The following is a 25,599-nucleotide window of genomic DNA, read 5'->3' as shown; positions in this document are numbered from 1 at the left end:
ACCACACAACTCCCAGTCAAGTTGGTACTATCACCCCATGTAAGTACGAGATGAAAAGGATAGGAAAGGGAGAGAAAAAGGTCAATAGTACTGGAGAGGCTTCTTGTTGCTGAGGAATACCTCAGCATGGATGTCTAACCAGAATAAAGCTAATTCTGTCACACAGCACAGTTCCCAGATATACCTGTGGATCTTCCACGAGCACTTAGCAGAATGCTAGTGCTGAACCACATTGCCTACTAATTACATAGCACCTGTAAAAGTCACATGTGGTACTCACATTTGCCAAAGCCACACATGGTACCCACACTCAACATAAGTTCCTGAAGAGGGACACTAAAAAAGAAATGCCACACTAGCTCAGAATTGAATATAATAAAGGGTTATTAGGGGTAGGCTCACAGATCACAGTCCTCTGCTCAAATGGGGAATCCAGCAGCCAGAAGAGAGAGGAGCATGGTTTACAAGGGCATTTATAGCATAAGAGGCCTTGCCCAAGAAGGTGAGTAACTTAAAGGCTACTGGCTGAAGGATTTTCCTACAGCACCTCCCCCTTTTGTTTAAATAAGAGAGTTCTAAGCCTAATACAAAATTATATACAATAAAAATTAGAATTACAGCCACCATAAGCAATATCAAGCAAGAAACATGTGATAAATTCAATAATTCTCCTATTTTTAGGAGTCTAAATCTTGTATTAGAAATAACTTGGCTAAATCATGAAAGGAAAGTAACTACGACTATCTAGTCTTCAATCCCATCAAAGACCCAAGAAGGGAAATAATATTACTTGAGTAAGCAAGAAGTGCAATCAAGCAACTTTCAAAATGTGCAACAAATGACAGGGAAAACTGGCTGCCTGAGCAATCACCCAAAGTCTCATTTGCAACATTCAAGCAACCAACTTTGGCTAAGGCCTAGAGTAAACTGACAGACCATTTTCAGAGGCAGAAAAAATTTTCAAAACCGTCTTACTCTGTCTTGGCAGGATTTGGTCTTTTTCCTTGTATCCTGCTTGTCCAGGCTGAACATCATGCATTTTATCAGTGGTCAAGTCAGGGGCAGTTTTTTGCCCAAAGGCCAGTTTTGCCAAGAAGAAAATATGCTCCAAGTAGAGTGTCTTTGGTGTCCAACATTCTCTTGGGAATAGATTGGTGCTGCCAGAGCAATCATGTCTCACATCAACAGAATCCTAACTTACTTTATTCTGCAGTTCTTTGAAGTGTTTGAAGATTGCCTATCTATGCAGAATACAATCTTTATGTATCTAAAGAACCTGATTAGTCTAACTATAAGTATGAAAAATATGGATGACTATTGACCTGTAACTCTTAATACCTATATAACTTAAAGACTAAGGCTTCATATTAAAAAATTAAACAATCTTTAAACATATGTGCAGTAAATGAGGACAATGACCTCAAAATATAAACAATATGTATCTTGATCAGAGGTAGAAACATATAGTTCAATAGGATAAATATATCCTAAAATTACATCAATATACAAAAATATCTTTTTTTGAGACAGGGTTTCTCTGTAGTTTTAGAACCTGTCTTGGAACTAGCTCTTGTAGACCAAGCTGGCCTTAAAATCACAGAGATCTGCCTGCCTCTGCCTCCAAATTCTGGGGTTAAAGGCACTTGCCACTACGGCCCAGCTAATATATACAAAATATCTTAAGCAGAGGTAGAAACATGCATGCATACAATATGACAAAATAACTTTGCATAGGTGAACAAATATTGTAAACAAAAATATGGGCATATTCAATATAACAAATATAATTTGAATTTGTATCAATATACAAGAATCTATACCAATGTAAATTGCCTATAAATAATAGCTCATAAGTAATCTCACTATTACTCACTATAAATATTAATGTGAATAAGCTCACACTAATCTACTTACTATCCCATCCCTTCCATTCCCTTTTTTTTCAAGAGAGATTTCTGAGCCTACTTCATTTCCACTGCCAACCTTATACCAGTTATAATCAACCCCAATAATGTCCCTAGTCCTGAGAACAAACTATTGGGAGATGGGACATTGTTTTCTATAATTACTTCCAGCCATTATTAGGGTGATGTTTTTTCTATGGGAACCTGTAAAAACTAAAATGATAGTTAAGTTTCAAGATTACTGTCTAATACAATTGCAGATAGTCTCTGAGTAGTCGATAGGGTTTTTCTGACGTTCTTAGAAAAGGGAAGATGATGTGGGATATTCTTCTGTATATGTGATACTCACCAAAGTCACACATAGTACCCACACTCAACACGGGTACCCACACTCATCAAAGCCACACATGGTACCCACACTCAACATGGGTATCTGCACTCACCAAAGCCACACGTGGTACTCACACTCTTCGAAGATATCTGCCTCCCTCTGCTTAGAACCTACATACTTTATAAATAGCCATCTGGACTCCAGGAAGGATACATTTACCAAAAAATGAGAAAAGAAAGAGCCAGAATCTATACTGGCACAAAAATGAAGAGGAGAAGGAAATGGAAGCCTTGGAAATGCCGCCAAATGTCCTCTAATGCTTGAGAGTGAATAGATAGTGACAGAAATCAACACTGACTCCAGTAGGGCTCATCAGTGCTAGAACCCTTGTATAGTTTTATTGAGAAAAAGTCTCAAAATACTTCCTCAAAGATAATTTAGTTATGAATGAGAGAAGGTTATGTACAATAGTGAAGATGCCTTTATCAGACAATTGAAACTCAGTGTTATGAGTAACAGGACAAAGAACTATTTCCTCCCAGCTGCTGTGCTAACACACACACAACATCACATATGTAGTATTCCTGATTAAAGGGATGCCCATGACCAGACAAACCCAACCTGAGGAACATTCTGGACAAGAACATACAGCTAGGTTGCTTCAAAATGTCAATGTCATGGGATTGGAGAGTTCAATGGCCAAGAGTACTTGCTGCTCTTTCCAGAGTTCGGTTCTGATCCGAGTTTAGTTACCAGCACCCATATCAAGTGGCTCACAACCACCTGTACTCACCTATACCTATTCACACACACACACACACACACACACACACACACACACACAATTAAAATAATACGTAAATTATTAAAATGTCAGTGTTGTGAGAGACAAAGGAAAGATGAACAACCATTGTAAGGATTGAAGGTCTCTAAAGAGACACAATGATGAACACCCCCAGAAGGGAGCCTGAATAAAGGAGAGCAATGCTTTAAAAGATATCACTGGGGTGTGGGGTAAGATGAATGTGGACTGATTATGAGGAACGAAGATTTTATCAATAATGAGGTTCCTGATTAGAGAATTTTCCTCTAGGATGCAAGATTTCTTCTGAAGAGGTAGTTAAAGCCAAAAAGTCATAGTGTCTACAGCCTAGAGTCAAATGGTTCAGGAACCAGAGAAAGACGCACAGAAGATGATGGGTCTAAAACAAACTTAGAATGATAAACGGTGGCTCCAATGGGAGACAGACAACAGCTGATATCATCAATCTTATGGTATTCATAGAATTTTAAACATTGCCAAAACAGATTTTTGAAAAACAAATACAGAAGAATTTCTTATCCACAGGTTGACCCATAGTTAAATTTTATCACTAGATTACACACCATCCTGGGAAACTCAGCAACCCAGGGAACACAAGCCCAAGTGGGGCACACACAATGCAAGCTCCTGTCAATCCTCTTGGCTTCCCACCATCACTAGAGGATGAGATCATATTACGGAGGGCACCACACACCTTGGCTGTAAGCTACCCAAAAAGCAGGATGGCACTAAGCTAGGAACTCCTTCCAAGCTGTCTGGCAGTCAAACTACCCGAGGCACTGAGAGTGGGGAGAAAAGGCACCATCAGTCTTGTCTATTCAAGGAGTGAACTCTATGAACAAGCAACCGAACCTTCCAGGCAAGATATGACCACCTGAACAATAGTAACTTGATTGTGTTAGGGTTAACCAACTGCTCTCTGATTGGATCTGAGAGATAATCCATGGGGGAGGTTGAAGAAAGGATGGCCCATGCTTGGCACTGTAAGCCAGACCAACAGCTCAAGTCTGGGGAGGCTGTTGACCCAAGCAGAGAGCTTATTCCTGACGTTGAACTAAATTGACAAAGCAGCAAATTGCCTTATAAATAACCATGTTTTTGCCCATAGCTCCTAGTCTTAGTCAGAGAAGCCTTGACCTACAAAGTACGGTGGTGAATGAAGCAATTCATGCCTACATGATGCAGAGAACAAGGAGTGATTGTGGGCCCAGGCCTGCACAGCACATGTATACAGCCCTCTCTAAGGCTCAGGGAACATTGCAGAAGGGGGGTCAGGAAATATGTCTTACTGTGTGTGCTCACTGCTGAGCCCACAAGGCTCCAGCAAATAGCTCCAAACCCATGGTCACACAGACAGCCCCAGTCAACCTCAGTGGGTCATGAAACAAAAGGGACAGTCATAAACATGAGAGAGGAAGGAAGCGAGCAAGGTGGCAGGGAGACGGGGTTGAGAGTCTGTGTCGTACGCATGTGCACATTGTTTAAAAGCAAATTCAATTTTTGAAAACATTATACAAATGCATAATTAAATAATTAAAATTCACACCCCCACACATATTGTTCTGATTTTAAAACCTGAGCTCTTTTTCATTAAATGGGAACAATGAATTAATCCATACTTACAATCTCGGGTCCTTGGCCAAGTTGGCTCTCTGAGTCACACCTTCTTCTTTGTGCCTTTTGAAAGTACACAGCTCACTGTTTGGAAATGTTTACGTAATGTCTGCCTTCAAGTCCTTGGTCTTTTCTACGCGAACCTAGTGCTCCTGCACTAAATGCACGTGTGTGTCTGCAGTTCTCCTGCACCCCCCTCCCCCAGCACTCCTGAAGCCTGACGACGATTCAGCCCTGCAAATTCCCTCCTGTCACACTTCACAGCAATCAATATGCAGGGAACCACACCACGCTAAGCTGTAGGGAGGCCTAATCGATGACTGTTAACTACCACTGTGTTTAGGAGGATTCAAAATATGGGCTATGCCCCAATCCTGGAGGGAAACATATTTTCAATGGTTTCTATCCAAATCTGTCTCCACATCTCCTTCAGTTACCAGAGAGCCCACAGGTGACCAGAACTCACAGGTGGCCAGACCCTGGGGCCATTCTGTAGTCCCATTCCTGCCTAGAACACTTTTATTTTGAGGCTATGTGTATAGGATAAATTTAATTCCTAAGTCTGTAACCTAGGAAAAATTACATAGTCTCCTTTTTGCCTTTTCAGTGATATCAAAAACAACAAAGATTTCTGTCCATAGAATAAAACTAAAAGTCCTTTGCTACGTCCCTCGAAGCTTGATCCTGAAACCCTGACTAGGGTTGGCAAGAAAATCAAAAGGACTATTGATACTGGAAAAACAGCAGACATATGGACACAGAAAGCCAGAGTCGGGTGGACTATGCCTACTCTGATGGAGTCCAAACAACTCACAAAACAATCAAGAACCTCAGCATGTTATTCTATACAGCACTAGGGAAGGGACTAGCTGGTCTTGGTATGTGTCTTCAGGCAAGCACACTCAGACTGTAAGCATTTGGGAGGAGAAAGCTACAACTGCTAATTTTTATATACACTGGTCAGTTGTTCCCACTTAGACCCTCAAGGAAGGCTCCACCATCTCTTGGAGCCTGACCTAGTGAAGGCTTTCCATTCCCATATGGCTGAGGAAATGGAGGTCCTTAACATGGCTTTGCCCAAGTCGACAGCAGATACTCATTCAAGACTTCATTCACTCAGGGATTCCTCTGCTCTCTATACTCTTTCCCTACACAAGGTTCTGATAACCTCTTTATCTTCCCTTTAGCAGTCTCTAAACTTTCCAGGCCACCTTTTCATATACCTTAGACACAAATCAAACAGCTCCTTCAACCTATTTTCCTGCCTCCTGATTCTGGTCCAAACTATTTGTCTTGCTCCCCGCTTTATGACAACCATAATCCAGAGTGGAATCCATGGGTCTATTTAGAGCAATTACAACCTGTTCACAGATCTACACGAGGCTGGGAGAGTAGGGCACACACTGACATCAGTCTAGTTCACTGTGCTGAGTACAGTATGCCACCGTGGAGGAGACCATGAGCACATGAACAGGGGAAAGCACAATTGTTGCAGGAAGACCCTAAGAGAGAACCTGCTTCTTTCTTCTAGCTAGTCAGAGCTCACCACAATGCTGGAAGTGGAAACCAACATTTCTACTACAAAAAGCATTACAAGGTTAACAACATGGCCAGGTCTCCTGATACAGAAGACAGAGTTCAATAGCCAGCCAGTCAAGTGAGAGCCACATTTTCATTATCAGAGGAACAGATTTAAAGAGGTTTGTTATCTGAATTAAGAAATCTTAATTTCAACACACACTCATACAAACACACACACACACAAATGCAGGAAGGTGCTAACACTGGTACATGGTATTTTTGAGATATTTTCAGGGACAGGGTCCCAAATCATTAGGCCAACCTATATGCTTGCCATTCACCATTGTGACCTAGCCCCAGGCCTGGTGCTGAAAAGCAAAAGGGCAGTGACATGGGAGAAGTATAAAGACAGAGCCACAGCTTCTGTCTGAGGGGCCTCAGGAGGGAAGGAAAGCATTTGGTCTTGAACCATAGGAGAATCACAACCAGACTCTCTAGTGGAGCCCAAAACACTTGAGCATTTTCTGTAATGCTAATCGGATATGCTAGTACACACCTATAGTCCTGGCATTCACAAAACTGGAGCAAGAGGTCAGAAACTAGAGGTCAACATAGGTAGTCTCCAAACAGACTGAAGCTGACTGCTGGTTTAACTTACTACAGACCACAGCTTAGCAATACCTCATCTTTTGATGAGGGGCGGGAAGGAGTGGGAATGGAGGAGCGGTAACTAAATCACAGGGAAGGAAACAATCCCCAAACATGAAGCTCACCAAGCTTTAAAATGTAGGGCTCCCCTTGGTACCCAGTAAAGGAAGGGACTCTAGGGAGAGGTCAGGTCAACCAAAATGAACACCTCAAAGCAACACTTTCTGCACATTCTGGGGCACTAACAAAGCTGTAACCTTGCTGCACAGGCCTCTCTCACACTGTGATAGTGAAGGATAGAGAATAATTTCTCTAAACCGACTCCCATCCCCTTCAAACTAGCAAGAATCAATGCTTTATCCTTTAATAGATGACATAAAAAATGTTTTGCAAGAGTGGAGCCTGGGGTTGAGCTTTGAGAAGTAGGTCTGTGTTGAAGGCTTCCACCATCTGCAGGAAATTTCCAACTGCATTGGTGTCACTATCTTCTCTCTTGACCAGGAAGTCCCCTGATGTCAGGGAGGAAATGAGTTTATACTCCCAGAGCCTAAAATTATGCAGTCCTTCTTATAGCATGGGAGAAAGATAAACCAAACAACAAACAAAAAAGATGAGGGGGGCTACCCCATAAATTAGCTCCATTTCTGCAATTCAAAAAGAACGTGCACTGGTTTGAGGAAGAACACACACTCTAGGGTAAGTGAGTCTCAGAGACAGGCTGTGGTAGGGCAGAATAGAGCTAGACGGGGAAGACTGAACTAAATGCTGGAGGAAAAGGCAGAGTTAGGGAGAAGCCATGTAGCCCTGCTGGAGACAGATGCTGAGGAGGCAACTTTACCAGGTAAACCACAGCCATGTGGTAATAAACAGATTAATGGAGATGGGTTAGTTCAGGCTATAAGAGCTAGCTAAAAATATGCTTGAGCTATTGGCCAAGCAATGATTCAAATGATAAAGTTTCTGAGTGATTATTTCAGGTCCAGGCTGCCTGGAACGAACAAGCGGCCTCTTACTACAAATAAGGGGAGAGAGATGGCTTTACCCACACTTTTCCAACTTCTAGCTAGAAAACCAATCTCTGACATTGTCCTTAGAAAAAAGAGACCTAAATACTACCTTCTCAGGAAACCAACATCACTATCAAAGCTTCTCTCACCTTTAGACTTTCGATGGGGAACTTAGACTTAAAATTCTGTGTGTGTGTATGTGTACTTATTTGTGTGTGTGTGTGTGTGTGTGTGTGTGTGTGTGTGTGTGTGCACATGCGCAGATCACAAAAGTAAAAGGGTGGATGTATCTTAAGGGACGTGAGTAATGGAGACAGTAATGAAATATATTAACTGGAGGCAGAAGGAGGAGGAACCAGTTGTGGGGAAGGGAACAAGCTAGAAGAAGGGACGACAGTAGTGAGAGAACAAACTGAGAATAAAGTTTAACAACCTATGTGCAAAAAAGTACTAATGAGACCCACTATTCTGCACGCTAAGCTAAGAAAAATGTTATAGATGAATAAAAATGTTTTAAAACCCTCAAGTTCGTTCTTTTCTATTCCCTCTTGGCAAAGTTGAGGAAGACCCTTCTGATTAGGTAAGGCCAGAGGAAACATTGGAATTCCTTGAAGGTAACAGTAAATCAGCGAAGTAAATATCCCCGGAAGTCTCTATACATAGCCAACCAGTATGATAGAGCAATCTGTGCAGCCAAACTTCCCATGAACAAACTGGGCACGCTAACCCCATGACTCATCCCGGGGTGGGGTGGGAAGGCCCAGGAACTCAGCCACATGCTATGCCCACCATCAACCAGGCTGCATGTTTCCTGAAAGTAATCAACTCAGAAACTGACTTCTTGGCAGGAGTCCCTAGTGGAGAAATGACTGCCAAATGTCAAAACGAGGGGCTCAGTGAATTAATGCAGCACGAAAACCACAATCCAGCCAATGGCTTCTGACAAGGCCTTAAGCTCCTCCCAGGCTGAGGTGTGGCTCCACAGGGCTCTAATATATATATATATATATATATATATATATATATATATAGTCTAAGAAGTAACTGTCAGAACGCAAATACATCCATTCTGAGTGGGAAGAGAAGCACATCAAGCCCGTGGTGCCTCTGGGGAGATAGTATACTCCTCTTCCAAAAGCAAAGCAATCAAAACCTGGCAACTCGGCCCACACAGGGAGTCACACAATTCAAGTTAAGTAACTGAGATGACTGGCACACCTCATGGCTTCAGGACGTCCACTGTATCCCACAGCGTAGGTCAGTGTCCAATACTCATAAGCACCCACTGCGTTCATATCCCTAGGATCCAGTAAGTGAAGAAAGAGCTTGGGTATAAAGGTTCAGTCTAACCTTTAACAGAGCTTGGAACTCCAGGAAAGACAGAATTGGAGACTGGTAGCCTCTTTAACCCACTCAATCCTACCAGGAAGCTCAGAAGCTTGTGTTTCCATTCAGAAAACAAGGAAATGGGATAAAAGGATTCTACTCAGGTTAAAAACTGCACTCTGCAAACTCATACCTGCCGTATCTCAAGCCTTACCACTGAAGAGATCATCCTCAGAGGGCCCCATCTCCTGGAGCTTGCTGGGAACTGAGACCAGCAGCCACATCAGGGTCTTCATTTAACAAAACACCACATATGCCTATCACTTTGATAGGCATAAAGTTTGAGGGGCAGCGCCTGAAATGACTTCTAACCAATGGAGAAGCTGGGTTGAAAGCATAGGTAGAAACCAGAAGACCAGTGATGAAACAGGGTAGGGTCTGTGTTACAGCACATTTGGGATGTCGAAGTATATATTCAAAGATCACACTCAGAACAGTACAGCCAATCCCATTGCCCTCACTCACAACAGCTCCAGGGACTTGAATGTCAAGGTGCTGTGGTGGTGGCAGGAAATAACAAAGAGGCCTTGACCCAAGCCAGGGGGAGTTGTTTCAGTTCCTTATCTCTGCCACCTACTGAAAACCTGACTCTTGTGGTTTGATCTCTCAGGGTCTTGACCTGTGCAGCCTGGATAAGATACTCACTTGTTAAGGCTTGAAAGCCTTAGATGAGCAAATGACTGCCCAGCAGTAGGCTCTCCCCAGGGATGTTTTCCTGTTCTTTTCAGTCCTCTAGTGGCAGGGAGTGAGAAATCTATTCATATCCAGACTCTCTAGACTTAGCCTATTAGCCCCAGGGTCTATCTATTCTCCATTCTCCTTGACAAACCCACCTTCTCCATTGGTTAGAAGTCATTTCAGGCACTGCCCCTCAAACTTTTTGTTAAATGAAGACCCTGATGTGGCTGCTGGTCTCAGTTCCCAGCAAGCTCCAGGAGATGGGGCCCTCTGAGGATGATTTCTTCAGTGGTAAGGCTTGAGATACGGCAGGTATGAGTTTGCAGAGTGCAGTTTTTAACCTGAGTAGAATCCTTTTATCCCATTTCCTTGTTTTCTGAATGGAAACACAAGCTTCTGAGCTTCCTGGTAGGATTCAGACTCAAAGGGAGAGGACATGAGGAACCAGGAAGACAGGATCTTGGGCAGCTCCCAGGGGAGTACTGTGTTTCTTATTCCTCCTTTCTTCCTTTCCAGAGTCTTGGGTTTTGAAGGCAGACTTCTCCTGTTGAATGCTCACTAGACTTTCATGGCCTACAGTAATCCAAAGCTAAAGCCACAGTCTCACCATTGATCCATTACCACGTATGCTGTACACACAAGGGTATGCAAGGGGTCCAGGAAATACTGAGAAGAAGAAGGAATCGGGCTTCCTGAGTACACATTAGATACTGCACACAGCTTGTCTCCCTTGCGTGCTTACTGAAGTCCCCACAACAACCCTGGAAAGTGAGTTTCTCTATCCCCAGAGCAGAAATCAAAAACTAAGGCCAAATTAGGAACGTGAGCTATTTCCAAATTCAAAAGGCAATGAATTCTCATCTTGCCCCATAGTTCTGAAGAGGGTGTCCCCAGTTCCCGGCATCAGCATCCTGAAGTACACATTGGGCTCTAGTTCACTCCACCCTGTGGGGTAATCCCACAGCCCAGTTTAACAAGCCCTACAGGTATTTGCAATGCCCAGCCAAAACATCTTAAGCTGTCAAGGCAGCTACTCTAGTCCAGCTTTAATTGTTATGGTTAAGACAATGAGGTTCACCATACCAAAAAATACATATGGAACGGGTGTGTTAAGTGATTTCATTTAATCATTTAAGGTTATATATCAAAATCTGTTCTATTTTTGTTTTGCAAATATACTACCTGAAGGGAAGGAAAAAAAATCCAAAGGACACGAATCAGAGGTTGGAAGAGATGAATCTGCCATTAATAAGAGACTTGGAACTAAAATCCAATACAGATATGCTCAACACTGAACCTGTCTAAATAGGTTCATGTCAGTGTCCGTTTGGAGATGACGAAGACTATAGCACAAGTAAGAATTAAACCATGGTGCTTACCAGAGACACCTAGGACATGGATTTGAACAAGACAGAAAACTGCTTCTCTTTAATCTCTGGTACTTCCTTCACAAAACTACGCTGAACTGTCTGCCCCAAGACACTGAGCCTCTGCCCTTCTTCAGCACCCAGCAGGGAAGGACAAGAGGAGGGTGCCAGGAGATAGAATTAGACCTGAGATGGCATTTGCACATCTCAGTTAGCCTTGCCTAGCCTAGAGAGAGGAAGGGTGGTCCATTCATTTTTCAGGATCTTACTTTCTAAGTCTGAATGTCAAAGTCTCAATTTTAGTGACACACGTAGTCATTACTGCTAACTGATCATGTTGACCTTCAGAGGCAGTCCCAGGCTGTTTGCAGGACTGACTCAAAGTGGTAGATCTAGGAACTTATTTTGAAACTGGATAGCATTTATGGGCACCCTTGCAATGATCCAGTTATTCGAGATGAGATTCCAAGGATTTATAATCAATAGGACCCAAAGTAGGATTTTCTTCCTGGCTACTGTCATTGGTGATAACCAACTCCCAAGCAAGCATCCCTACTGGTCTATATTTGAATTCAGTCCAAATCATAGGCCCCACCTCTCTGGGACAGTTTCTTCTCTTCAACAGTTACTTTTCTATTGCTGTGGTAAAAGCCATAACCAAGGTAACTTACAAAAGAGAGCGTTTAATTTGACTTACGGATTCAAAGGTGAGAGTCCATGCTGGTGGAATGAAGAGAAAGCTGAGAGCTAACGTATTGACCCATGACCTTTAGACATAGAGACCCCAGGAATGGCAAGTCTTGTTAAACCTCAAAATCCACCCCCAATGACACATCTCCTCTAGCAAGGCCACATCTCCTCCAATAAGGCCACACCTCATAAACTTTCCCAAATAGTTCTACCCACTGGGGACCAAGTATTCAAACAAATGAACCCATTGGTTCTAATCTCATTCAAAACACCACAAGCAGGCAGCATCTTTTGGACTGCAGACTTAAAGCAGAAATATTCACTCCACACACTCAGAAAAAATAAGGGAAAAATTCATGGATAATGGCACCATCTGGCTCTTGCCAATGCTCAAAGGGGAGCCAGTGTCAAGGGGAAGATTTCAAAGAGCTCACTAACTTACATACACATTAGGCTTATGACTGTACACATGCAACTCTGACCACTTAGGCAGTTAGGAAACTTACACAGAAAAGGTGCTGCCAGAATTGATTTTAAATACCCCAGTCTTGTTCTTTTTCAAATAGTTGTTACCCAGGATCATCTTATCCACATGGCAGAATTATGCTTCAGAAGAAGAGCACCGGGGCGGACGGCACAGGCAGACAGCGCAGGTGGACGCTGGGGACTGGCACGGTGGCGGACGAGCGGGGGCCGCAGGCGGGGACCGGCACGCAACACCGAGAGCAGATCGCCCTACTACAATTAAATCAAAGAGGTAGGTCTTTGGTTGGCGAGGTCCCTGGCAAAAGAGGAGCCGGGTCCTGTTCCTGAAGACCCTTCTGAGGGGTGAGAGGGATGGTAGCCCCCGGCAGGAGCCAGGAAACAGAGCGAGGGCATTTTGTAAGAAGAGCCCCTGGCCAGCAGGGAAACCTGAACCTATTTTAAAAGACCCCTTAGATAGCATTGATAGAAGGAGATGGGCAGGCGCCAAGGCAAAAATTCACCCAGTAATTTCAAAAACAACATGAAAACACCAGAACCCAATGATCTTACAACAGAAGGACTTGAACACCCTAACACAGAAGAAGTGGAAAAAATTGACTTTATGAAAGCAATAGAGTCCCTTAAACAACATGTGAAAAACGCCCTAATAGAAATGGATGAGAAATATAACAAAAATTTAAAGAAATGAGTAAATACGTACATGATACCCTGGAAAACCAAGAAAAAATAATCAAACAGGTAATGGAAACAGTTCAAGAATTGAAAACTGAAATGGAAGCAAGGAAGAAAACACAAACGGAGGACCAGTTGGATAGGGAAAATCTAGGTCAACGAGCAGAGCCTACAGAAACAAGCATAATGCATAATCAATAGAATACAAGAGATAAAAGAAAGAATCTCAGATTCTGAGGACACCATGGAGAAAATAAACGCACTGATCAAAGAAAACAGCAAAGCCAACAAATTCTCATCACAAAACATTCAGGAAATATGGGACACAATAAAAAGAACAAACCTAAGAATAATAGGAATAGAAGAAGGAGAAGAGTCACGGCTCAAAGGCCCAGAAAATATTTTTAACAAAATTATGGAAGAAAACTTCCCCAACATAAAGAAAGATATTCCCTTGAATATTCAAGAAGCATACAGAACACCAAACAGACTGGATCAAAGAAAAACATCCCCTCACCATATAATAATCAAAACACTAAATACACAGGCTAAAGAAAGAATATTAAGAGCTGCAAAGGAAAAAGGCCAAGTAACTTATAAAGGTAAACCGATCAGACTTACACCTGACTTCTCAATGGAAACCATGAAAGCCAGAAGGTCCTGGATAGAGGTACTTCAGAAGCTAAGAGACCATGGATGCAAACCCAAACTACTATACCCAGCCAAGCTATTGTTCACTATCAATGGAAAAATCAAGACATTCCAGGATAAGAACAAATTTAAACAATACGTAGCCACAAATCCAGCCCTACAGAAAGTAATAGAAGGAAAATTGCAACCCAAGGAACCCAACATTGCCAACACTGCCTACAATAACTCAGGCATCTAGCGACCCTTCACCAGCACAACTCAAAGAAGGGAGACACACAAACTCTACTACCAAAAACAATGAGAATAACTGGAGTAAACAACCACTGGTCATTAATACCACTTAATATTAATGGGCTCAATTCACCTATAAAATGGCACAGGCTAAGAGATTGGATATGAAAACAGGATCCAACATTCTGCTGTTTGCAAGAAACACACCTCAACCACAAAGACAGGCATCTACTCAGAATAAAGGGTTGGGAAAAGGAGTTTCAAGCAAATGGTCCGAAGAAAAAAGCAGGTGTGGCCATACTAATTTCTAACAAAACTGACTTCAAACTAAAATCAATCAGAAGAGATCGAGATGGACACTTTATACTCATAACAGAAACAATTCATCAGGATGAAGTCTCAATCCTGAATATCTATGCCCCTAATATAAAAGCACCCACTTATGTAAAAGAAATATTACTAGAACTCAAGGCAGACATCAAACCACACACACTAGAAGTAGGAGACTTCAATACACCTCTCTCTCCAATGGACAGGTCAATCAGACAGAAACCTAATAGAGAATTAAGAGAATTATTGGAGGTAATAAAGCAAATGGATTTAACAGACATTTATAGAACACTCCACCCAAATAGGAAAGAATATACCTTCTTCTCTGCAGCTCATGGAACCTTCTCGAAAATTGACCACATACTTGGAAACAAAGGAAACCTCCACAGATACAAAAAAATATCAGTGTCCACCTGTGTATTATCAGATCACCATGGATTAAAGTTAGAAGGCAACAACAATGCTACCCCCAGAAAGACGACAAACTCATGGAAACTGAACAGTCAACTACTGAACCACACCTGGGTCAAGGAAGAAATTAAGAAAGAAATTAAAATCTTCCTTGAATTTAATCAAAATAAAGAGACAACATACTCAAACCTATGGGACACGATGAAAGCAGTGCTAAGAGGAAAGTTCATAGCACTAAGTGCCCACTGAAAGAAAACAGAAAAAGCATACATCGGGGACTTAACAGCCCACCTGAAAGCCTTAGAAAAAAAGAAGCAGACGCGCCGAGGAGCAGAAGACTGGAAATAATCAAACTGAGGGCAGAAATCAACAAAATAGAAACACAGAAAACAGTCCAAAGAATCAATAAAACAAAAAGTTGGTTCTTGGAGAAAATCAACAAGATCGACAAACCTCTATCCAAACTAATTAAACAACAGAGAGAGAACACGCAAATAAATAAGATCAGAAATGAAAAGGGGGACATAACCACAGACACAGAGGAAATTCAGAGAATCATTAGATCTTACTACAAATGCCTGTATGCCACAAAACTGGAAAATACGAAAGAAATGAACATTTTTATTAGATAAGTACCATGTAACAAAGCTAAACAAAGACCAGGTGAACGATCTAAATAGACCTGTTAGTCGCAAAGAACTACAAACTGTTATCAAAAATCTCCCTTCCAAAAAAAGCCCAGGACCAGATGGTTTCATCACAGAATTCTACCAGAACTTCCAAAAAGAGCTAATACCTATACTCCTTAATGAATTTCACAATATAGAAACAGAAGAGTCATTGCCAAATTCCTTTTATGAAGCTACAGTTACCCTGATACCAAAACCACACAAAGACCCAACCAAGAAAGAGAATTACAGGCCTATCTCACTCATGAATATCGACGCAAAAATTCTCAACAAAATACTGGCAAACCGAATCCAAGAACACATTAGAAAAATTATCCATTATGATCAAGTAGGCTTCATCCCTGAGATGCAGGGCTGGTTCAACATATGCAAATCTATCAATGTAATCCACCCTATAAATAAACTGAAAGAAAAAAAAACCATATGATCATTTCATTAGGTGCTGAAAAAGCATTCTACAAAATTCAACACCCCTTTATGATAAAGGTCATGGAGAGACTAGGGACACAAGGGTCATACCTAAATATAATAAAAGCTATTTACAGCAAGCCGACAGCTAACATTAAATTAAACGGAGAAAAACTCAAAGCCATCCCACTAAAATCAGGAACACGACAAGGATGTCCACTCTCTCCATACCTCTTCAATATAGTGCTTGAAGTTCTAGCAATAGCAATAAGACAACATAAGGGGATCAAGGGGATTCGTATTGGAAAGGAAGAAGTTAAACTTTTGTTATTTGCAGATGATATGATAGTATACATAAGCGACCCCAAAAACTCTACCAAAGAACTCCTACAGCTGATAAACACCTTTAGTAATGAGGCAGGATACAAGATCAACTCCAAAAAATCAGTGGCCTTCCTATACACTAAGGATAAGGAAACAGAGAGGGAAATGAAAGAAGCATCACCATTCACGATAGCCGCAAATAACATAAAATATCTTAGGGTAACTCTGACCAAGGAAGTGAAAGATCTATATGACAAGAACTTTAAGTCTTTGAAGAAAGAAATTGAAGAGGACACCAGAAAATGGAAGAATCTAACCTGCTCTTGGATTGGGAGGATCAACATAGTAAAAATGGCAATTCTACCAAAAGCAATCTAGAGATTCAATGCAATCCCCATCAAACTCCCTTCAAAATTCTTCACAGATCTAGAGAAGACAATAATCAACTTTATATGGAAAAACAAAAAACTCAGGATAGCAAAACAATCTTACACAATAAAGGATCGTCTGGAGGCATTACCATCCCTGATTTTAAACTCTATTACAGAGCTACAGTATTAAAAACAACTTGGTATTGGCATAAAAACAGAGAAGTCCACCAATGGAATAGAATAGAAGACCCTGACATTAACCCACAATCATATGAACACCTGATTTACGATAAAGGAGCTAAAAGTATACAATGGAAAAAAGAGAGCATCTTCAACAAATTGTGCTGGCAAAACTGGATGTCAACCTGTAGAAGAATGAAAATAGATCCATATCCATCACCATGCACAAAACTCAAGTCCAAATGGATTAAAGACCTCAATATCAGTCCAAACACACTGAACCTGATATAAGAGAAAGTGGGAAGTACTCTACAACACATGGGCACAGGAGACCACTTCCTACGTATAACCCCAGCAGCACAGACATTAAGGGCCTCATTGAATAAATGGGACCTCCTGAGACTGAGAAGCTTCTGTAAAGCAAAGGACACTGTCACTAAGACACAAAGGCAGCCCACTAACCGGGAGAAGATCTTCACCAACCCCGCAACTGACAAAGGTCTGATCTCCAAAATATATAAAGAACTCAAGAAACTAGACCGTAAGAATCTAATCAACCCAATTATAAAATGGGGCAATGAGCTGAACAGAGAATTCTCAACAGAAGAAGTTCAAATGGCCAAAAGACACTTAAGGTCATGCTCAACTTCCTTAGCGATCAGGGAAATGCAAATCAAGACAACTTTAAGATACCATCTTACACCTGTCAGAATGGCTAAAATAAAAAACACCAATGACAGCCTTTGCTGGAGAGGTTGTGAAGAAAGGGATACACTCATCCATTGCTGGTGGGAATGCAAACTTGTGCAACCACTTTGGAAAGCAGTGTGGCGGTTTCTCAGGAAATTCGGGATCAACCTACCCCTGGACCCAGCAATACCACTCTTGGGAATATACCCAAGACAGGCCTTATCATACAACAAAATATATGCTCTACTATGTTCATAGCAGCATTGTTTGTGATAGCCAGAACCTGGAAACAACCTAGATGCCCTTCAATGGAAGAATGGATGAAGAAAGTATGGAATGTATACATATTAGAGTACTACTCAGCAGTAAAAAAACAAGGACTTCTTGAATTCTGCATACAAGTGGATGGAAATAGAAAACACTATCCTGAGTGAGGTAAGCCAGACCCAAAAAGAGGAACATGGGATGTACTCACTCATATTTGGTTTCTAGCCATAAACCAAGGACATTGAGCCTATAATTAGTGATCCTAGAGAAGCTAAATAAGGAGAACCCAAAGAAAAACATATAGGCATCCTCCTGAATATTAACCTTCATCAGCAATGAAAGGAGACAGAGACAGAGACCCACTTTGGAGCACCGGACAGAAATCTCAAGGTCCAAATCAGGAGCAGAAGGAGAGAGAGTACGAGCATGGAACTCAGGACAGTGAGGGGTGCACCCACACACTGAGACAATGGGGATGTACTATCGGGAACTCACCAAGGCCAGCTGGCCTGGGTCTGAAAAAATTTGGGATAAAACCGGACTCACTGAACATAGCAGACAATGAGGACTACTGAGAACTCAAGAACAATGGCAATGGGTTTTTTATCCTACTGCATGTACTGGCTTTGTGGGAGCCTAGGCAGTTTGGATGCTCACCTTACTAAACCTGGATGGAGGTGGGTGGTCCTTGGACTTCCCATGATAGCTCTATGGGCTGACAAGGGAGGGGAACTTGACTGGGGGAGGGGGAGGGAAATGGGAGGCGGTGGTGGGGAAGAGACAGAAATCTTTAATAAATAAATAAACGGAAAAAAAGAATTGATTATAAAGAATATATTCTTACCATAGTAGAATAAACATGCTAAGGACATATTTATCAAAAATAGCATAAACATATATTATAAATAGTAAAAAATAAAAAAAAAGAAGAGCACCGGGGGCTTTACGGCAGGCCAAGTTTTAGTATGTTTGTCGCCCTGCACTGCCCCCTTGAGTTGCCCATTATAGGCCCATTCTCTGACAGAGAAATGGGTCTAATGGCTGGTTGTAAGTCAGGGGTGTCTCCTTTTGTTAGGATGGAGCCTCATAGTTAGTCAATCCAGATTGAACATTTACATTCTAGCAGCCTAAATATTGCTTATCTCTAACAGGCCTGGTTCACAAACTAATTATCTTTGGGGTATTTGGGGAGACAGAGCTTCCTTAGTCAAATTCTACTTGGTGTGGCTTAATGTCTCCTAAGCAAGTCTACTAGGAAATCCTTTGGAACATCCATTCTGTATTTTGTTTTCTCTACACCAACATCATGCCTGACAGTATGAGGATATTTGTTATTAAAACAGCAAGCCTGGGAGAGACCAAAACATATGGACTTTCAAAACTTTTCTGAAAAACATTCCTACTATTCATAAATGTATAAACTCATCCTATCTCTGGAAATGGCATATAGAATTTGACTTTACACTATACCAACCTTTTGGTCTTGAAAGAAGTATTTGAATGAACATATTGGGCAAATATTAAGCCAGTGCTCAATCTCTTTCTTGGGGGTAGCTTGTGTGTATTTGCCTCCCCCTGCTTGGAAAGAGCTAGAAAAGCTTGGAGGGAGGCGGATGTAAGCCACTGGCCCCTTCCCTTTAAGTATCCACTTTATTTAAACATGCCTGCAAAAATGTGCGTGTTGCCAAATGCGGCTGAGTGACAGACAGCAAGGGACAATAACAGCACTGGGAAGAGGATACTTGGGTTTGGTGATGTCAGCTAATAACTTCATGGGCATCATACGTAACCTAATACTCCTTTCTGTCAGGAGATGGAAAACAGAGCTGGATTAGAGTTGACACTCATACTACTGTCAGCCAGCAAGGCGCCCCTGTGAGAAGTTAAAGAGTCCCGAGAACTTCCTGAGGACTTGAACACTAGGCTCTTTGCCATTGCAGTCTGGATCTTGTTTGATAATCAGAGCTAGTAACCATATTTAATGGTTCTGGATTCCAAAAGGAGCAATCAAAGCTGTCACTTGTCCTGAAGCACTCAACAGTAATGACACTAGAATCCTTGGGAGGACAGGTGTTGACAGTTCCTGGGCATCTGTGCTCCTTTTCAGCAAACAAGAGCCTCAGGTGAGAACTCCCAGCTGTGTGCATTTCCATGAGGTTTAAAACTATGGGGACATAGGGGCCCACAGAGACTAAAAGGACAATCAGTAGACTGCATGGTACTGACCTCAGCCCTCGGCATATATGTTACAGTTGTGTAGCTTGGTCTTCTTGTGAGACTCTAAAGAGCAGGGAATGTCTCTGACTCTGTTGCCTGCTTTTGGGACCCATTTCTCCTACCTGATTACCTCACCCAGCCTTAATAAAAGAGGAGGGGCCTAGTCTCACTAAAACTTGATATACTGTGGCTGGCTGATATCCATAGGAGGCCCATTCTTTTCTGAAGAGAAACAGAAGGAGGAGTGGAAGAGGGGGGACGATGGGAGGTGAAGAGAGACTGGGAGGGGAAGGGAGAGGGGACACTTTGGGTGGGATGTAAAAGCAAACAAATAACTATGTGAATGTAAGCCACATTTTCACCTAGATCGCAGACATTATGAATCAACGAGTCTCAGGTTTCCAGGTATGAATGCTCCTACAAGCATTCTTTAAACTTCACCTAGAGTTTCTTCCTTTCTTTGAAATTCAAAAGGCGTTTTTAAGAAAGTGTCATTATCAACTGGATAACCTGATACTGCTTAATTGCTAACTGATACATAAGCTGAGTATTTTGTGGATGCTTGAAAATTTATGTGCAAAAAAAAAATCTCAAAACTGATCCTGATACCCAGGGGTAACAATTGCATAAGGGAGTGTATTCCATTTAACACTGTCACAGCAGTCCAGCATCTTAGGAAGAACTGTTGCAGAATAGCAAGCAGGGCATCAATAGATGATTGGCTAATGCCAGTGGGTTCCTAGCCTCAACTGATACAAAGGTGAAATATTGTATCCTCTAGTTTCACAAAGTACCAGAAAGAAGTTCCAACCTTAATAATTTATCATTAATCTCTTTCAGGAATGAAGACATTGGCACAGGCTACAACTAGCAATCACAAGAATCATCAACCAACATACACGTTCTACTTAAAAGCTCAATGGGTGATGAGGACAGACACAACAGATCAAGCAGTCCTTCTGTGAGAGTAACCCATCAGCTGGTAATGAGAGAAGGCAACGAGCCTGGTTTGAGATAGAGTAAGTGGTTATGAATATATTATATTTGAGCAGACAGACCCCAAGGCAAGGCCGCATAAACAAAGAGAGCTAATCAACACTCTGTTCTTTACTGCTGTCATTTGCAGAGAAATGCAGGCTCACAGGGAGAGCTTCTATTTCAGTCAAAACCTCAGGATGCAATAACCAAACCCTTGATAGGAATAAGAAAAATCGTTTGCCCGCAGTCCTTGTCTCCCCAATGTAGCCATCATGTTGCATCGAGAAATCCAAACAAAACCTCTATTTACACTCCTGTTCAGATTCATCTATAATTCAGTCTACATAAGAACCTGCACACAATGAAACGGCTTTAACTAAGCCATTACACACACTGCCTCTACGCAAAAGACAGAGCCTTTTAAAAACATTTCATGGAGTCTACGAGTTGCCTGAAGTGAAGTTTATATGTTCCACTGGCTATTTGGAGAGTAGGACAGTTTACGATGACAAGAAAAGTGGGACCAGAAAAGTTACCCTAACAGAAAGGAAGGAGGGGGGAAAGAAAGCTGAAAGGATTATGAAATCTCAATTTCTGACAATAGTAGCACTGGATATTTCAAGGCCCATTCATAAAAAAATAAATCCCTCTTTCATAACACGTTCATACCCAGATGAACTTTTATTAAAATGGATGAGGAGATAAGAGATAGAGTTTGAATGGAAATGGAGCTTGCAGTTAAAAGAAAATGAAAGAGACCTTTCCAGGGAGAGGCCAGGCTAAGGGAACAGGAGCAGAGCAGCCAGCCATCTGGGGAACAACACAAGATGGCATTTCATCTTCTCAGTGATAGCACTTATATCTCTCACAGATAGAAACCTCCCCCAAGCAAGAAACAGCAAAAATGCGAGGCTGAATGTCTCCCAACACACACTGTATCCCTGGGCATCTATCTGGATGCATCATTGTCTTTTGAGGCAAAAGCATCATTAACTCAATTCAAGCTACCGACACCACAGAGTGCTGAGTCTCAGCACTGAAACTCCAATACCAGTTAACTACCAACAGAAATTAGCCACAACATTTGGGAAATCTACCTGAAAGTCCAAATGGCATTCCAACAATCCTTCATCGACGCTAATTTATACAGCACAAAGAAACAGTCCTTTGCTGCCCCCGGAGTAGGCATCCAAATGGACTGAGACAGCTTTCAAAACCGTTAAGAAGGAACAAACTGGATTCTCATCCACCAAACCTGAAGGACGTCTTCACCAAAGCTTCCGGGCTATCCAGTTGTGGCAACTCATCTGCCAGAATTTCCTCCGGGGGTCGGGTGTCCTGAACAATTGTTGGCCGTGGCTTCTCCTTGACATTCCCAGTGAGCCCATCAATGAGGGAGTTCCACAGACAGTTCTGTGACTTAGACCCTAAGAATGAAAGAGAGATGTACAAGTGAATCACTGACAACAGTGTCTCCTTCATCCCCACTCAGGATATGCGAAGACAGAGCAGAAGATTTAAACATTTCTCATCACTACCTACATCAAAGGACTCCATAAGATACCTGGCAGGCAATTTGTAGATAAATCAGGAATCTTTTTATTTATATGCAGAAGAAAGGCTAGCTCTAAATTATAGCTGAGCATCATGGATATCCTGTCTCAGTGCAGAGGGATCAACTCCACATGTTGGGTAGTACCAAGTGAATCCATGAAGATGTCTATTCAGTGATAGTACTATCATGTTAGCGAACACAAGGACGCCCAGACACAAGTCTCCTCTATGAATTCAACTTGCCTGAGACCAAGTTTTGACACATAGTTCTTTTTTATTTATTTATTTATTAAAGATTTCTGCTTCCTCCCCACCACCGCCTCCCATTTCCCCCCTCCCCCAATCAACTCCCCCTCCCTCATCAGCCCGAAGAGCAGTCAGGGTTCCCTGCCCTGTGGGAAGTCCAAGGACCTCCCACCTCCATCCAGATCTAGTAAGGTGAGCATCCAAACAGCCTAGGCTCCCACAAAGCCAGTACGTTGACACATAATTTTAAGGAAATACCCATCCCAAGAGCAGCCACCTCTAGGGACTACAACTCACCATCAAGATGTTCAATGCTTCCACAACGTCAAAGTTTGAGAAAGACTCTTTTGAATATTTATTGACTGACAGCTTAGTCTGCAAACATCTCAGACATGTGAGCTAAGTGTGAAAGGCGAGCATCAGATAGAAGCCATGTTGCAAATGTAGAGCTGGATTAGCCAAGAGATCAAGGTCAGCATCAACATGGCAATGTGTGACAATACATTATGATAAAAATAGCTCTTACATTAAAGAGAACATTTTGTTGGATCTCATAGAGTTAATAATACACCTTGAGGCCACTTAACACTGATTTACTGTGTACTCAGACTGTTGTTCAACCTGCCTTTGAGAGAAAAATATAACGACCAACCTTTCTTGCCTTGGATTGTTTTAGAATATTATTTTAAGGTGTGCTACTTTTGTTTATGCACTGGAACATTTGTTTAATGATGCAAAGATGTGTTTGAATAAATAAAGTTCATCTGTGGTCCAGAGGCTACTAGCTGACAGGAAGTAGTAGGGAGGAGTCAGGTGGAGAAAAGTTTATAAAGAGAGGCAAGAAAAACTATGAGGACTTCTTGGGAGACATGAGGAGGCGAGCTAGGTGAGCTGTTTGCTATTGAGCCTCTCTGGGAAGCAGGAGTCTATCCCAACTTTTGAATCTTGAATTCTTAAGAAGGACAGAGATTTAGATAAATTCTCTTAGTAGTTTTGAAAGCGTCAGTGCCTGAGGGAACAGAATTTCTTCAGGCTGTATCTCTTGGAATCTAGGTCCTGCTGGTAGTGGTAGCATTGCAGTTGCTGACTTGGGTAGCCATAGTTTAAAAGACAGACAATTTAAAATAAGGACAACATTGGATTTCCCATGCAATCAACTTTTCCAATCTAAAGCATGATTGCAGTCAGAAGTTAGGTACTCTTTCATGCCCCCATCTCAGAGTGATGCCAATGTGTATGTAGGTAATGATAATCATTTGATGAAAACAAAAATTAAAATTAAAGCAACCTTATAAAATTAATATCCATCATAAATGCTAGATGCAACAAATAGGGTAAACATCAGACATTTGAGTTGAGAAGGAATTTACAAAATACCTAACTAATACTCTTTAGAACTATCATAGTTATATAGCACAGAAAACTGAGAAACTGTCATTGCCAGAAGAAGCCTAAGAGCCATAACTAAGCTGCAAGATGCAACGTTGTGCCCCAAATGGGATCTTGGAGCTTAATATATAATACTATGCAAAAGCCAATAATCTGAACATTATTTGGACTTTCGCAAATAATAACGTGTCAATACTGATTTGCTATTTTTAAGAAATATATTTCACACCAATGCAAGAGGCTAATAGCAAAAGAAACTAGGTTGGGTTCTTTCTGCAAATTTAAAACTATTTGAAAATTAAAATTATCATGAAACTAAAAGTAAATAATTAAATAATAAAAAAAATTCATTGAGAAAATCTAGATTTTCCTCATTTATTTTTTCTGAGAGCAGGGCACTTACACATGACTGCTGGCTTATTCTAGTTATGCTCTTCCAAGAAGAAAGATTTTTATTTTTGGCCCAAGAGACTGAGGTAGTCTAGCCTTGCTTCCATGGAATTGCATTTATCTGAGGAGGCTTAGCTTTTAATGCTCCGCCCATGCAGAGGGAATGCCTCGCTAATTCAACAAAGGCTCTTGATGGAGCAGGAGTAATATACAGAGACCAGTCTGGGACAACACCAACTATGTCCATGCATGAGACAAGAAGGCAGAGAATAGGCGTGTATGCACAAAGACAGATTTAACTTCTTGAAGACCCAGCCACTGCAGCCCATCACAGAAGAAATACTGCCTTGCTATGCCTGAATCATGCATGAAGGGCAAAAGTATGTCACCCATCTGAGAGAAAGCACCTCATAAGGCTCCCTGAACCAACACCCATGACAGCAAACAGCTCTCTTAATGACCAGCACCATCCATGATAATCCCCATGGAATGTCCATCCAAACCGCTTTTACATCAGTCAAGAGCACATTAGGAACAGGAAACAGACTCACAACCCCCTGAATACAGGACAGTTTCAAAGCCCTAGCCATATAGTTTAATATGATCTGGTCTTATTAATGATGTCTGGTTCTATGTTAATTGTATGTTAATGAAATTCTGGTTCCAGGAGAAAGAACAAGAACAGCAGCTGTTACATAAAGGTCTTACAATCAGCTTCCTGGGCATTTCTCTCCATTCCTTCATTTTCTCATTCAATAAACACGCATTAAATTTCATCAGTGTGCCAGGTCCCATTCCAGATCCTAAGACACAGAGATCAATGAGGAGCTAGGGATGTGGAGGGAAGCATTGGGAATCTTCAGTGGATCCTATCTATAGCTCCCACCGATCTTCTTTTAAATCCACTGATCTATCTTTGTAGCTCTGACCGCTAACAATAAACAGCAATGCACCATAGTTGGGGGAGGGGGACAAACAACTTGTGACAGGAGCCCAAAGAAGGCTCACACTCAGTCTCTGGGACTTGGGGAGATCAACAAGGAGACACACAGAGGACATGAGTCTAAGGCCAGAGCAGCGCTGCAGCCAATAGGAAAAAACACTTAGAACAACAGCTCAAAGGCACAAGGAAGGCAGGAGCAGAGA

General features: G+C 41.7%; 1 protein-coding gene across 5 annotated transcripts in view; it reads right to left on the bottom strand.

Annotated features, from left to right (window-relative positions):
• The window catches only part of Pde1c (phosphodiesterase 1C), a 455,584-nt gene that overhangs the window by 312,333 nt on the left and 117,652 nt on the right, over positions 1-25,599 (bottom strand). For all 5 annotated transcript variants that reach the window (XM_041640294.1, XM_041640289.1, XM_041640290.1 and 2 more), the window contains exon 3: positions 22,130-22,301. Coding sequence is in view for 4 of the 5 variants with exons in the window: in XM_041640289.1 (XP_041496223.1) it covers positions 22,130-22,301 (172 nt within the window). In the remaining variant the exon portion in view is untranslated. The remainder of the gene's footprint in view (positions 1-22,129; positions 22,302-25,599) is intronic.

The sequence above is a fragment of the Microtus oregoni genome, unplaced genomic scaffold (assembly GCF_018167655.1).
Source record: "Microtus oregoni isolate MIOR12 unplaced genomic scaffold, Mior012 000062F_ref0000492, whole genome shotgun sequence".
In the NCBI taxonomy this organism is placed as follows: Eukaryota; Metazoa; Chordata; class Mammalia; order Rodentia; family Cricetidae; genus Microtus; species Microtus oregoni.
This window is presented reverse-complemented; position numbering and strand designations above follow the sequence as displayed.